This window comes from Leuciscus leuciscus, assembly GCF_965113295.1.
Source record: "Leuciscus leuciscus genome assembly, chromosome: 7".
NCBI classification, from domain to species: domain Eukaryota; kingdom Metazoa; phylum Chordata; class Actinopteri; order Cypriniformes; family Leuciscidae; genus Leuciscus; species Leuciscus leuciscus.
In genome coordinates this window covers 18,722,915-18,737,981 of record NC_138731.1, presented here as the reverse complement: position 1 = coordinate 18,737,981, position 15,067 = coordinate 18,722,915, and the positions used below count along the sequence as shown (strand labels likewise).

At 41.3% G+C, this 15,067-nt stretch overlaps 1 protein-coding gene and 1 long non-coding RNA gene across 7 annotated transcripts in view; one reads left to right on the top strand and one right to left on the bottom strand.

The window, feature by feature from the left end:
- Nucleotides 1–15,067, top strand: part of myo16 (myosin XVI) — a 236,169-nt gene that overhangs the window by 57,966 nt on the left and 163,136 nt on the right. For all 6 annotated transcript variants that reach the window (XM_082175792.1, XM_082175791.1, XM_082175790.1 and 3 more), the window contains exon 2: nt 6,553–6,813. In XM_082175792.1, coding sequence (XP_082031918.1) covers nt 6,588–6,813 — 226 coding nt within the window. In that variant the 5' untranslated portion in view covers nt 6,553–6,587. The remainder of the gene's footprint in view (nt 1–6,552; nt 6,814–15,067) is intronic.
- The window catches only part of LOC309503198, a 419,995-nt gene that overhangs the window by 365,938 nt on the left and 38,990 nt on the right, over nt 1–15,067 (bottom strand). The gene's annotated exons all lie outside the window — the stretch shown is intronic.

The window sequence follows — 15,067 nt, the reverse complement described above, 5'->3', positions numbered from 1 at the left end:
CCCAGCGCTCTGGGTACTTTCCTCTCTTCCGTGGGACTCGACAGGGATGTCCGCTTTCTCCACTCCTATTTGCGGCTGCTATTGAGCCACTTTCAATTGCCTTGAAGGCAGAGGAGGGAATTAAGGCGATTCAGAGATGGGGCACAGACCACAAGGTATCGTTATATGCCGACGACCTTCTATTGTACATCCGTGACCCTCAGTCTAGCATCCCACCTGCTCTCTCGGTTTTAAAAACCTTTAGTGAGTTCTCCGGTTACAAATTAAACATCTCAAAAAGCGAGTGCTATGCTATTAACCAATTAGCTGTGGAGCTACCCCCGTCTTCAGTCCCCTTTAGAATATCTAATTCAGGATTCAAATATTTAGGCATTGCCATCACAAGATCCGTCCGAGCATTGCGAGAACAGAACTTCACTGCCTTAACGGCAACAGTCAAGTCCGATCTTCAGAGGTGGAACCGTCTACCACTATCCCTGGCCGGAAGAGTACAGTCTGTTAAGATGAATATACTTCCCAGATACCTATATTTTTTCCAATGTCTGCCTATCTTCTTACCTAGGTCATTTTTTACTGTCATAGAAAGTATTATCTCCTCATTCATTTGGGCTGGCAAACACGCCAGAGCCAGTAGATCACTATTGCAGAGGAGTAGATCCCTTGGGGGTCTTGGCCTGCCTAGTCTTATTGGTTATTACTGGGCTGCAAATGCTCATAAGATTATGCTTTGGTTTACCTCGGCTCAGAGCAATTGGTGTCAAATCGAGGCCAAGTCATGCTCCTCTTCTTCGCTCCAGGCTCTAGCTTGCAGTAGCCTTCCTTTTTCCCCGTCACTTTATACATCTAACCCTGTAGTAACTGGCACTCTGAAAATTTGGGCACAAATTAGACGTAACTCTGGCTGGCTCATCCTCCCTCAGACAACACCTATTTGCAATAACCATCTATTCCTTCCTGCTAAAATTGACCCTAGATTCAAGTTTTTTGCTAGGAGTGGCCTCCAATATTTCAGCGATATGTATGTTAACAACTGTTTTGCTAGCTTTGAGCAATTGCGCATAACTTTTAATTTCAGCAGTTCTGACTTTTTAAGATACTTTCAGTTACGAGATTTCGCTAGGACTCACTCCCCTCAATTCCCTCAAATCCCACCGCCAAGTGGCATTGATCTAATTATTAAGGCTGAGACTTTGTCAAAAGGCCATATATCTTACCTCTATAACCTACTTTCCCCATCTTTCGATTCTGCTGTAAACAAAATTAGGACCAGCTGGGAGAACGAACTGCAGATTTCCCTGTCTGATGACTTTTGGGGAAAAGCCCTTCGAGCAGTTAATTCTTCCTCCAGTTGTGCTAGGTTTAGTCTCATTCAATTTAAAGTGGTGCATAGGATTCACTTTAGCAAGGCCAGGCTTGCCCAGATTTATCCGGGTTGCTCGGATGAGGGATGTAATAGATGTTCTCAGACCCCTTGCGACTTGACCCATATGTTCTGGTCATGCCCCAAATTATTCAACTTTTGGCAGTTATATTTTGATGCAATCTCAAAGACTCTGGCTTTGAAGATCTGTCCCTCCCCCCATATAGCGATTTTTGGCAGACCTCCGGACGAACTCAATTTGACAACAATTCAAATAAATGTAATAGCTTTTACCTCTCTAATTGCTCGTCGGAAAATTCTGACTCTATGGAAGTCACCCTTACCACCGTCGTTTAAAGCCTGGCTATGTGACACGTTGTTTTTCTTAAAACTTGAGAAGATAAAGTTTACACTCAGAGGCGCTACTGACAAATTTTATTCTCATTGGAAACCACTATTAAATTATGTAAATCAGCTCTCCGTTAGGGAAATGTCACTGTAGTGGCATATTTAGTATGTATCTGCATTGGTTCCTACCTCGTTATGACTCACTGTCTGCCCACCACACCATAGGCTACATTATATGGGAAATTGATTCATAGCCCTCATGATTCCTGCTGATCCATGAATCCTAGCAACCTGGCACAGCGTCCTGGGTGTCGGCAACTTACCTCTAACTTAAATTTTTTATTATTATTATTATTACTATTATTATAGTATTTTTAACATATTTTTTTTTATTTTTTTTTTTTTTATTTTTTTATTATTAAATAATGTATTTTCATCATTTAATTATTTTAAGTTTACTTTGTCTTCCTATCCTACTTATTTGGTTTTGTTTGTATGTCTGACTGGCTATCGCGAGGGTGGGTGTTGGGGAGGGATATGGGATAAAACTATAAAAGGACTTTGTTTTGAAGGTTTTGAAGAATTGTTTATTCTGAAAATATAAAATGGAGACTTGTATTGTATTATGTTGCAAATATTGTTTGAATGCTGTTTCCAATAAAATATATGAAAAAAAAAAAAAAAAAAAAAAAAAAAAAAAAAAAAAAAAAAAAAAAAATATTCAACCATGTTGAATTTCAGCCCATAAAAATGTAAGCACTAAAAATACAATGCATTAAAATGCAAGCATGGTTAATGCAATGCCTATTTTTTTTCAAGTAGTGCAATTCAACAGGCTTTTTATTTCAAAAACATTTGACATTATTTTACTTCCATAAAGCGATCTCGCACCGGAAGGTTGTCTCGACAGACGCTTCCATCCAAGGTTGGGGAGCGCTCTTCGAAGGCAGACCGGTCTATGGCCGCTGGTCAGACCAGGAGAATCTCCTTCACATAAACTGTCTAGAGATGCTCGCGGTCGAGAAAGCGCTCAGGCACTTCCTCCCAGTCCTCCAAGGTCACCATGTTCTAGTCCGCACGGACAATACATCAGTAGTGGCCTACGTGAACCGCCAGGGCGGCGTCAGATCCAAAATGCTCTGCACCCTGGCGGAACGCCTCCTCGTGTGGGCTCAGCACTCACTGCGCTCGCTGAGAGCCGCGCATGTGCCTGGGCACCTGAACGAGGGTCCCGACAGACTGTCCAGGGACAATGTTCCCCCTGGGGAGTGGTCCTTGCATCCCCAAACAGTCCAGTCACTGTGGCGCCGTTTCGGCAAAGCGAAAGTCGACCTCTTTGCGTCAAAAGACAACGCTCACTGCCCAAAGTTCTTTACGAAGAACGAGGACGCGCTGGCCCACTATATGCCTTCCCGCCGGCCTCTCTGTTGCCACAAGTCATCAGGAGAATCAGGGAAGCGCGCCACACGGTGCTCCTCATAGCCCCGTACTGTGAGAACCAGACTTGGTTCCCGGAGCTAATACAGCTGGCAGACACAGTCCCCTGGCCGATTCCGGCGAGAAGAGACCTTCTCTCTCAAGGCCGCGGCTAGATCTGGCATCCCCATCCAGAGCGCTGGTCTCTGCATGCATGGAGACTCAACGGATACCCGTTGACCTGCCAGAAGGGGTTGTGAACACGATCACCCAGTCTAGAGCCCCCTCTACGAGGCCGCTCTACACGTCTAAATGGTCTGTGTTTTAAAAGTGGTGCACTGCCAAGGGGCTGGATCCACAAGCATGTGGGGTATCGCAGGTATTGGTTTTCCTTCAAGAGCTGCTGGACACGGGCAGGTCCCCTTCCACGCTCAAAGTCTATGTTGCGGCCATCTCAGCTTTTGCCGGTTCGGCGCTGGGCCGCGCATTAGGAAGGAACGAGTTCGTCACCCGCTTCCTTAGGGGAGCCAGGAGGATGAACCCCCCGCGACCCCCCCTCGGTTCCTATGTGGGATCTTTCGCTGGTCCTAGAGGCCCTGAAAGCGCATCCCTTTGAACCCATAGAAACTGTGGATATGAAATACCTCACGCTCAAAACCGTTTTTCTGATAGCTCTGTCTTCAGTCAAACGTGTGGGAGACCTTCACGCGTTATCCGTTAACGCCGTGTGCCTCGAGTTCGGACCTAATGACTCGAAAGTCATTCTTAAACCGAGGCATGGTTACGTCCCCAAAATATTGGGCACTCCCTTCAGAGCACAGGTCATTTCTCTCTCAGCCCTGCCGCCTTCCGGCAGCGAGGTCGATGGTAATCTCCTCTGCCCGGTCAGAGCGCTGAGAAATTACGTCACACGCTCCGCCGCTATCAGGCGCTCGGAGCAGCTTGTCGTTTCGTTTGGTGGGCGCACCAAAGGTCTCGCCGCCTCGAAACACAGCCTGTCCAGATGGATAGTGGACGCTATCGCAGCTGCTTATGCGTCTAAAAACCTGCAGTGCCCTCTGGGCATCAGGGCTCACTCCACCAGAGGCATGGCCTCTTCGTGGGCTTGGTCCAGCGGAATTTCCATTCATGACATTTGTACGGCGGCGGGCTGGGCCTCCCCCTCGACATTTGTTAGGTTTTACAACCTGGAAGTTCCTGCCCTGCAGGCGAAAGTTTTATCAGTCTAAGTCACGCGTAGGCCGGCCCACTGTCTGTGTGCGGGCTACTGCGGTTGATTTAGCTCTCCTGGTTGAGCTGCATTATACAAGGGTTTATCAGCTCAGACCGGCCGTGCCGCTCTGAGCGCCCTAGTGTGTACTTATGTACTGCGCTAGCCATTCTATTGGCCGCCCGGTTCCCACTCATCGTGTTCCCCGGACTTCCCCTGGGACTCATTTAGTGGATGCTGGGCGCGCACGGCGTTGACAAGGGAGTTCCCGTAGCGTAAGCTAACTTACGCAATACGAGAGAACCTCTCGTAAGAGAACGTAATCGGTTACTAACGTAACCTCGGTTCTCTCTAGAAGAGGGAACGAGTATTGCGTAACCCACCGTGCTCGCGCCACGAGCTCATTCGCTTCAGCGACAGAAACCAGTGAAGCAGCCTCTGAGCCTCGCTTGTATACGCTAAGCCACACCCCCTCTTTCGCGGGCTGTGACGCATGAGGCGCGCCAAGCGCACTCATTGGACGTGACGTCACGTCTAAGGCTCAGCGATAGGCTGCTGCAGTTGCCGCAGGGCAGCCAATGGGCACGCTAGTAAGCCTGCCCTAGGTCTGTGTGCTGCTGCACTGCGTTGACAAAATTATAAAAATTAAGGATAATTTTTTGGCTTCAGATCTCGAGAAAAGATGACTTTCCCGTAGCGTAAGCTAACTTACGCAATACTTGTTCCCTCTTCTAGAGAGAACCGAGGTTACGTTAGTAACCGATTACGTTTTACACATGTGGGTCAGTCCAAGACCATGATGTGTTCACTCTGGAATCTGACATTGGCCACATTTACAACAATGATGTGAACAGCTATACAAAAAAATGACATTAATCTGATCTGAGCAGCAAATCGGAATTGAGCACTAAGGCTCGCAAGCCTTGACTTTCTGTATACTGGGGGTTTACTGATGGTTCGGTTTGTTTAGTGGTTGCGTTTGTGAATCAATGCGTTTGCTGGGCATACAGGTCTGTGTTAATAAGGGGTAAAGTTTATTAATCCCGCAGTGTTTGTTATTCCACTTTACCATAATTTACTCAATAATTTAATTGCAATCTCTTGGATAAATTGTTTAATAAATTCCCAGCCCTATCATAACCTACAGTATTGTATATGTCTCTCACAGTGAGTGCTATTTTCTCCTTTATTTACAGCCCCCTGCAGTCCCAGAGCGTTCGGCAGTTCTTTACATTAATGTGTACAGGGAGGGCATTGGGTTTGTAGCTTTGTCCCGTCGTTCTACTGCAGGAGAAATGCCGAGTCATGATAATTCAGTCTCTCTGCTGCCGTGCGTGGAGAGATTCAAGGTTAAACAGACACGCTACTCAGCAGTGTGTGCCAGATAATGTTTAAATGGACTGAGCTTTGAGGAATACACAGACCTATCTGTCTGGCATTAGTTTTGTCCTGGCTTTAGTGTCTAAGCATAGGAGACAAAGACTGCATGCTAATTTACATACTCTCTGTTCTATATAGAATGCAAGACCAGAATTAGAGAATCCTGAACTTAGTATGATTTAAAATGGTATGCCAAAGGTGCGACGATGCACAATTTTTTAAGCAGAAGTGTACAAATGTAGATCAAATGTTTGTAATCCATGGAAATTACAAAAACATAGAGCATTTTTGTCAAGTTGATTCAAATTTATACTTTTAAGCTTAAAGTAACATTTCTTAGACTTTATATAATCAAATACAATAATTGTGAAATATTACAATAACAACTGTTTTCTATTTGAATATATTTTATAATGTAATTTAGTCCTGTGATGTTCAGCATCATTACTCCAGTCTTCAGTCACACTATCCTTCAGAAATGATTCTATTATGCTGATATTGATAAAAATAAATGTTTTTAGAGCACAAATTTAAAAATAAATAAAAACGGTGCTGCTTACTATTTTTGTGGAAAATATGGTGTGTGTTTTTTCAGGATTCTTTGAATAGAAAGTTCAAAAGAACAGCATTTATTTATAGGGTTAGTTCACCCTAAAATGAAAATTCTGTCATCAATTACTCAACCTTATTTCGTTCCAAAACCGTAAGATATTCGTTCATTTTCGGAACACAAATGAAGATAATTTTTGTGAAATCTGAGAGCTTTCTGTCCTTCCATTGACAGCCTAAGCAACTACCACTTACAAGCCCACTTTCTCTCTTCTGTCTCTCTGTCCAGGTTGTTTTCAGCTATGTAACGTGTTCAGGCAGAACATGGAGATAGACCAGTGTCTGCTGGAGTCTCTGCCGTTGGGCCAGCGTCAGAGGCTGGTCAGACGCATGCGTTGTGAGCAGCTGCGGGTCTACTACGAGCGAGAACGGACACTACAGAAACAGAGCTTCCCCAAGCCCCGGCCCACCAACCGCAAAAAACAAAGGATCAGCTTTACCGTTTCAGACGTCATCCAGGATGCAATCATACGACACGATGACAAAGAGGGTAAGAAACTTTTGTTTCTTTATCTGTTATCTTAGTTTCATGTTGTAAATGTATTAATTTCTCACTAGCAAATTACAATGCTGATCAAATACCAATAAGTCACTCAAAAATGCTGCATATATGCTATCTAAGTGGTCGTTGACACAGGACGTTCTTGAGCAGTCAGTAACATTTTACAATAATTACTCCTTAGTTAACTTTGCATTAAAGGTACAATATGTAAGAATTTTTTAATAAAATATCCAGAAATCACTTGCACAGTGTGATATATTTCCTGCAGTTGTGTACTTACAATATTCCAAAAGTTCCCAAAGATTTTTAATTTCAGAGAAATTCCAATTTTAAATAATTGGCCGTCCCGGAAAACCTGTTCACTTGTCGTCTGTCACTGACGTAATATCCGCGTTATCCCTGGTTTCCGCTCAAGTAATGCCATAGTAACCATGACGACAGACGTGGACAACTGTGCATAATGAGTGTAGTGCGTAACCTCTGGCTGCATGCTGTTGTTGTTTCGTTCAAACATTATGGACCATGGCAAGCAGACTTTGGGGAAAAAAGGAGAACTAAAACGAGGATCAATATCAGCGACTAACTTGGACTTGACAGCGCGTCACGACTTCACAGAGACGCAGCTCTTGTATGTACTTTATTAGACAGGTGAGCAAATGTACATAAAACTAATCAATGTTTTATAGCTCAACATGATGAAATGTTAGAATATGATCAGTGTGTTATTCTAATGTTGGTCTAGCTCACTGCTAGTCTCATACAGACAAACTAACACATAGAATAACATTATAACTTGAACACACTCAAATGCAGTTTAGTGTGATAGTGTAGAGCGAGTGAAACAGCGCTGCGTTACCTCACAAGTTTCATTCGTCTAATACACGTCTAATACACTGACCTGTGTGAGCACTAATACAGCACTTGCGTTTGGTAGAATGAAATCTCCATTCCTTTACATCCGTGGGACTCGCGCGTGGCGCTGATATCATGATAAAAACATCAGTGTATTCACTCATCCATAAACATTATTAGATCCATCGGCTTGATGACAAGTTCCATAATTCCGCAGGAAATTTTGCGTCATCAACTTATGCCTTTGTTATTGTAAGAGGTTAGCGACCCCTAGCGGCAATTTTTTTTTACATATTGTACCTTTAATAATGACCATTATATTTGTTACAGTTTTTATTAATATTTGTTAGCATTAGTTAAAGTCCCCCTGTAGTCAATCATTTTATCCCTTAAAACTCCTCTTTAATCACCAAAATGACACAAAAAAATAATAAAAAAATCCTTAAATAATTTCTTCATGCCTTGAAATAGCTTAAATGTAACTCTGCACCCTTGCCTCATTTAGTATACGCGGTTCTATGGATATGCAAATTATCCCAGCCTTCACTCACTCACACCAGCTCAGAGATCCACTCGTTGATGATCACACATTGACGTGATTGGTTACAAGGTAGTTTATGACGCCAGAAACACGCTTCGAAACACGCTTCAAAACACGTCTTTGGGTCACTGCAATTTTAAGGATAAAATACTCATCAATGGTGTTGACTTGTGAATTTACACATGGTTTCTCTTAAAGCATATTAAAAACACCACATAGACATATAAACAACATTAAAACCTTGATTTTCACCACATTGCAATATTTTAAACGCAGGAGGTTTCACCAGATGACTTGAAAAGCTCTATTTGGAAAGATTTAATCATTCTAGAATGATTGGGGTGATTTTGTTGAGAAGTGCATCTGTGTTGGGGAAAAAACACTTTTACTCTGAAGACTTTCTTTAAGTGCAAATCCTTTTAGGGCTAAACGGTTTGGGAAAAACTTGAAAGATTTGTGTGTTCATACTTGGGTTTAATCTTTACTAGAACCAACTCAAGCCATAAGTAAACTCTCTTGACTTTGAATAGGCCACATTTACATTATTCAATATGGCTATAAAATAATGATTATTATGTGTTTGTAATTATTATTAAATGCATTACACATTAAGAAATATTTTGTATACTCTCATTTTATTACTCGATTTTTCATTTCTCTTCATTTTACTGTGTATTAATTTAATTTGACTGTAAAATTAAAATACAAATATTTACACCTTCATTTTCAAACGGTATACGTCAAGATTTTATTTTGATGGGTTTCCGGCAAATAAACAAATGCCCTAGTTCATTTGTTAATTGATGTTAGCTCAGGTCCATTAAATATTAACAGATGCAACATTTGATTTTATTAATGTATTGGTAAATGTTAAATTCTCACTATAACCTAACTGTTAACTATGATTTTTGCCTCAATAAACTTATAATTACTGCTTATTAATGGTTAGTAAGGTACTAGTTGTTAAATGTAGGTATTAGGATTAAGGGATGTAGAGTATGGTCATGCAGAATAAGGCATTAAGTCATTAGTAATATGCATGCTAATAAGCAACTAGTTCATAGTGAGAATTGGACCCTAAACAAAAGTGTTACTAAGGTTATTACTTTCTCTAGTAATATTTTTCATCTGTTTATGTTAACTAATGTAATTAATGTCAACAAAAGGAACCTGATTGTAAAGTGATACCAAAACATACAGAGCACAACAGAATCGAACATATGGTGTATTTACCTGGACATTTACTCCCATGCATCATTGTACACACTTGTTACACTTTATTTTTTCCTGCAGATTCTTCCTAGACTTTTGAATGGCAGTGTACATGGGTGGGGGAAAGAACACCCCGGGAAATCCCCCCCCCAAACAATTCTAAAATGCGATTTCTCTAAATTGTGACACTAAAAGTAGAGAATTGAAAAAGAATGTGTTGTCTGTGTATGAGTGTGTTTGAGTGTGTTTGTATTGCACAGAGGGAGGGAGGAGTGGCTTAGTCAGCGGACAAGTTGTTGAAAAAGGGCAAATTAATTTCCAGAAAGACGAGCCGTCACAGAAGTTGCCATTAGCTGCAGAGTATTAGATCATTCTTCAAGCTGATTATGGGCCAGTCAAAAAGCTAATATTCAGAGTGTGGCGCGCCACTCCTGGGACAGGCAAAAGTAATCTAATCAAGAGCTTGCGGGGGGAAAGGAGCTTGTGTGAGACAGGGTGACAATCACAGAGCGGCCACCTCCTGCATTATGAGCGATGGTGGAAGCTAAATGAATTCAACCCAAGTCAGCTATTTCTGTCTGTGACTTTGCGGTAGGGAGTGGCAGAGCTGTTCTCATTTTGCTTATGCACGATAAAGGTGAGCGAGGCCTCTCGTTTTTAATGTAGTGCCATCCATCTCAAGGCAACATAAAACTTTATCATGAAGGAGAGCTGAAGGTACTGCATTTTAAAGTCAAACTCATTTCCCAGATGATACAGATTAGGGGGGAACAGTCATGAACATTTCAACAAAACCGTATTAATTATTAAAAATACCTACAGCTTGATCTATTATATCTACTCCACACTGTTTGTTCCATGCATATTTTCTTTGGTTCTCCATCACATAGTTTGTTGGATTTTAAGGGGAGACACCCCAGGTGAATAGGGAAAAAAAGATTAGCTAATAGATATCAGCATGAAACTTCACCAGTTGATTACAGACATTAAGACAAATATATTTTGTGTTACAAGTCTTTAGAATATTTATGTTTAAATATGCAAATGAGGTATTATCTCATTAAATATGCGCTAATTTGCATAGATTTCCAGAAGAGAAATCTGAACATTGGATAAAGCCAGATTTAAAATTCTTGTTTCTTTTTGTTGACATATTATAGTCAAAGGTTTTTACAGAGGGGATTTTGGATATCTCTTTTTATAACTCCATTAATCAGAAAAAACTGTCAACAGCCATACAAAATCAGTGTTCGCACCGTTTTTAGGTATAAAATGTTGTATAAATCAGAATCTGAATGATATATGAACAAACCCCTCTGTAAAAACCTTAAGAATATAGATAGGAATACAACTGGAAAGTTTGGTGTATGTAAGTGTTACTGAAGTGGAGATTTCTGGCTCAGAGTATGAGAAAAAAAACATTTTGAGAAAACGGCGTGTAAAATTGACATCAGTCAATGAGATTTCGCTTTTAGAGTTAAATGCCCCATTGTACTTTCACGATTGGTTGCTGATAAAAAAAAAAAGGAAAAAAAGGAAATGACCATATTTGGATCCGACAACATTGTTCAGGAGAGAGAGAGAGCTTTCCAACGGTATATGTGATGACAGGGTGCAGACAGCGATCGCGGAGCAGCATGTTGATTTAGAACGCCAACTTTTGTTGAATTTAGGAGAAATCTACAGACGAAAATAGATTTTTAGTTTAAGACCCAAGAGTGCTGAATTGGATGTGGTGGATGTGGAAGTGTAGTAAAATAAAGACCTAAATGTGTATTTAAGTCTGAAAGAAGACATGTTATTGAAGACAAATAGGCCAAAATCAAAAGAAATTGCCATGTGGAACTTTTTTTATTTTTTATTTATTTTTATTTTTTTTACTTTTACATGCACTTTTACATGCACTTTCTTGATCTTCAATCTGTTGGTTGCAATTCACCGCCATTTATAAATCTCTGAAGTTTCAGGGTTTTTATTAATATAACTACCATTGTATTAATCTGAAAGAAGAAAGCCATATCCATCCAGGGTAGCCCATGGGCATAGTTTCATTTTAAAGTGAACTACTCCTTTAAAGACACCTGAACCAGCTAATCAAGTTCTTCAGGATCATCAGAAACTTTAAGGTTTGTTTGTAGGTGCAGGTCAGAGCTAAACTCTGTAGGACGTTGGTCCTTTAGGAGCAGGATTGGACACCCTTATTTTATAGGGATTAATTGTAAGTGGTTAGCAAAGGGTGGTCAGTTTTGATTGGTGCTTATGAAGTCTGGTGCCGGTATGTGGTGATGTTTTACTACCTCCTGAAACTCCATCCATCTGTTCCTTTGTCTTCCTCTGTGCAGCTTTCCGTCTTCATATCGTTCCTTCTGTCACTCCCTGCCAACCATTTTCCCAGCTGTCTTGGTAAATCTGTGTCAGATATCCCAGCAGCCTTTGCAGGTCACCGTGTGCATCTGCCTTATTGGCTGTCAGCCTGGTTCAGCTGGTCCACGGCACCAGCTGGTGTTCCTGTGGCAACGCCTGTTGGAAACATGGCACCTTTGGCTGAAGATGAATGGCAACGTTAGCCCACCTACTAAACACTAATTACCAAATTGGCAATGACTTTAGCTTTTGTTCTGATCACTCATCCAAACGTGATCAGCGTCCTGTGCAAACGCCTTTTGACCAGTCAGTGACTCAGAATATTGATTTCTCATGGCTCTGTGCCTGTGTTTTGGTTAAAGGCGTCAGTGTTGCTTGGCTTCTCCGTACAATGAGAGCGGTTGACAGAGACTGTCTGGTTCATTCAGTGAATCAAGATAATGCCTGTGCACAGACAAATGCACTTCTAAAATCCTTCAACATGAACGTGGCAGTCTCGTTGAGAAATGTAATAACATTGCACTTCATTGCATTTAGATATTCATCTAAATATGTAAAATTGTGCACACAAGAGAGACCCAGCATGCGAGAGATCGAGTGAATCAATGGATTCATTTTCTAAAAATTTCCAAAAACGACAGGAGTGTACTGGGAAATTATGCGAGCTCCCGGTATGCTAGTATCACTCCAGGTAATGTGACGCCCACTGTTTGATTTTTAGATTGGTTATAGTCAGATAAACATGTAGCAGCTTTAAATAATTTTTCGTTCCTCAAATCTGTGGAAACACGTGGTCAAGTCTGTGGAAACACACAGCAGTGTGAAAAAGGCTCTCGCTCCGGAATAAGGGTGTAAATTGGAGCCTTCATGATGATTTGATACGATACCGATTTCTTAAGCCAACGATTCGATTATTTTCGATACTTCAGAATTCCCCGCGATACGATTCAATACTAGATATTTTTACATGATGTCTATTAAGTTTCAAATAAATCAACAAAAATAATAAATAATTTGCCTTTTATTGAGAATACAGAAACAGTATTCTATTCACAGGTTGTCAGTGTCAGTGAAAAAAACGTTTTCAGTGATGTGGCGGGCGTGGAAGCCTGTGTTCTTTCTTTACACTCGCCATCAATACCATGGCGCCTTTTCAGGTGTGCGGATAGATTCTACGTATTGCCGCTGTATCTTATCTCACACTGACAGTCTTTCTCTTTGCAAATGGCAACATCTCTTACCACTGCTCCATCTGTTTTCCTGAAGCCAAAATACTTCCACACACATGACTTGACGCCGACTAGGGTGACCAGATGAGATTGGCTGAAATTCGGGACGGGGGGGGGGGGGGGGGGTGTATGGGTCTGGGGTGACAGGATGGGGAGCTTCTATGATATTAGACTGCGTAGCCTATAATAAAAGATAATGAAAATCGATCATTTTTGTTATTATTACATTTATATCTGCATTTATGTAAAAACTTAAACTTTCAAACATCAAAATGTCATTTATTAATATGTTTTCATGTCAAAATGACATACAAACATCTTTTCCTATTCTATTTTGCCTTGCGTGTCGGTGTCGCGTGAAAAATAGGCGTCGGTTCTATTTCTAGCATGCTCGCGTTTTCCGCGCGGCTCGAGGCGCGCCTGAGACGCGCGTGTCACGCAGGCAGTGTGCAAGCTTAACGGACGAGTTAACCTGTTAACAGGGGAGCCAAAATAAAAACGGACACGCCACGCAGCCAGTGTGTCGCCGGCCTCAACCTCCGCAGACAGTTTTTAATGTTTATCAGACAATAACTACTCAAGATTTTGCTTTAGTATAATTTTCGGGACAATTAGGGCCAGATTCGGGATTCGGGACAACAGTTTAGATTTCGGGACTGTCCCGAATTTTTCGGGACGTCTGGTCACCCTAACGCCGACTGGAGTGTGTAACATTTCACTTTCATTGCCAGCTCGCTCTGACGGTTCCATCACTCTTGAAAGTCAGACTCAACAATGTGTGTGAACATAGATAGACTGTGAAACGTAAGTAACGCGTATGAAGCGGTGTGAAGTAGAAGACAATAATGAGGTTAGCGCCACCCGCAGCTTAGGAGTAGGCTGTACGCATATGTCGGCGCGGATGCTGAAAATAGACAGGCGAACAGACAGGCGGCAAAATAAACACATTAATCGATACTCTTGCGGACGCATCGATGCATCGAATCGTCGGCTGTATAATCGATGCATCGATACCAATCGATTAATATTTACACCCCTACTCCGGAACACGAAACATTCTGGTGGAAAAGAGGTATCAGTGATCCATTTTTTTTTTCATAGTGTAAAGAGCATTTTAATAATCTAAAACATTTCCCCACTGTACATAAACCTTTTGTGCAACTGAAGGGTTCCATGGATGTTAAAGGTTCTTCATGGAATCATATACCAGTAAAGAACCTTTATTTTGAACATTGATCGAAATGAAGTCCTCATTGCACATTACATTGCTAAGACAATGACCATCTAACAGCCACATAAAGTGGCATCTATAGTTATTTTGTGATGTGATGGCAGGGTAAACTGAATAGTCTATACCATAAAAATAGATTAGAATGCTTTTTTTTTTTTTATTCAAATAAGACTGGTGTACAAAAAAAGCTTAACGGTGCAGTAAGAGATTTCTGAGAATCATAGCAAAATAAAGCTATGCGAAAAAAATTGAGTAAAGATTACGAATGAACAACGAGGAAGAACAAAAAATGAACAGAGTACACACGTATATACAAGCAAAAGTTTGTTGTTAGTTACCATCAGTACATACTCAAAACCAATGTTACTCCCATGCGGAGCAGAAACGACGCAACCTTGGCTTTCATTTTTAGACCTTCCCGCTTCTGTGATATTCCTCTGACCTTTTCTCTTTTGTAATGTCTCTCAGCCATCTCTCTTTCTACAGTCTTTCTTCAAATCCCCCCCTTGCTCACTCTCTCTCCTCCCCCATCTCGAGTGTAGTCGCTATTACTGCCTCGTTGTGCTTATACTCTTGCTCTTGCAATCTATTCTAACTCAAACTTTCCAATTTGTAGATTTTATGTAAAGACTGAAAAATTAGTTGGAAGCTAAATGGTGGTGACTCATTGGTGGTGATCTATTGATTTGCCTCTTGTGGGACTTTTTTAGTTACTGACCCAGATGTTTAACCACATAATCTACACCCCTATCATGGTCACAGTAACTTGATGAGAACTGCCAGCAAGCGTCACTCAACACGAATAGCATACAT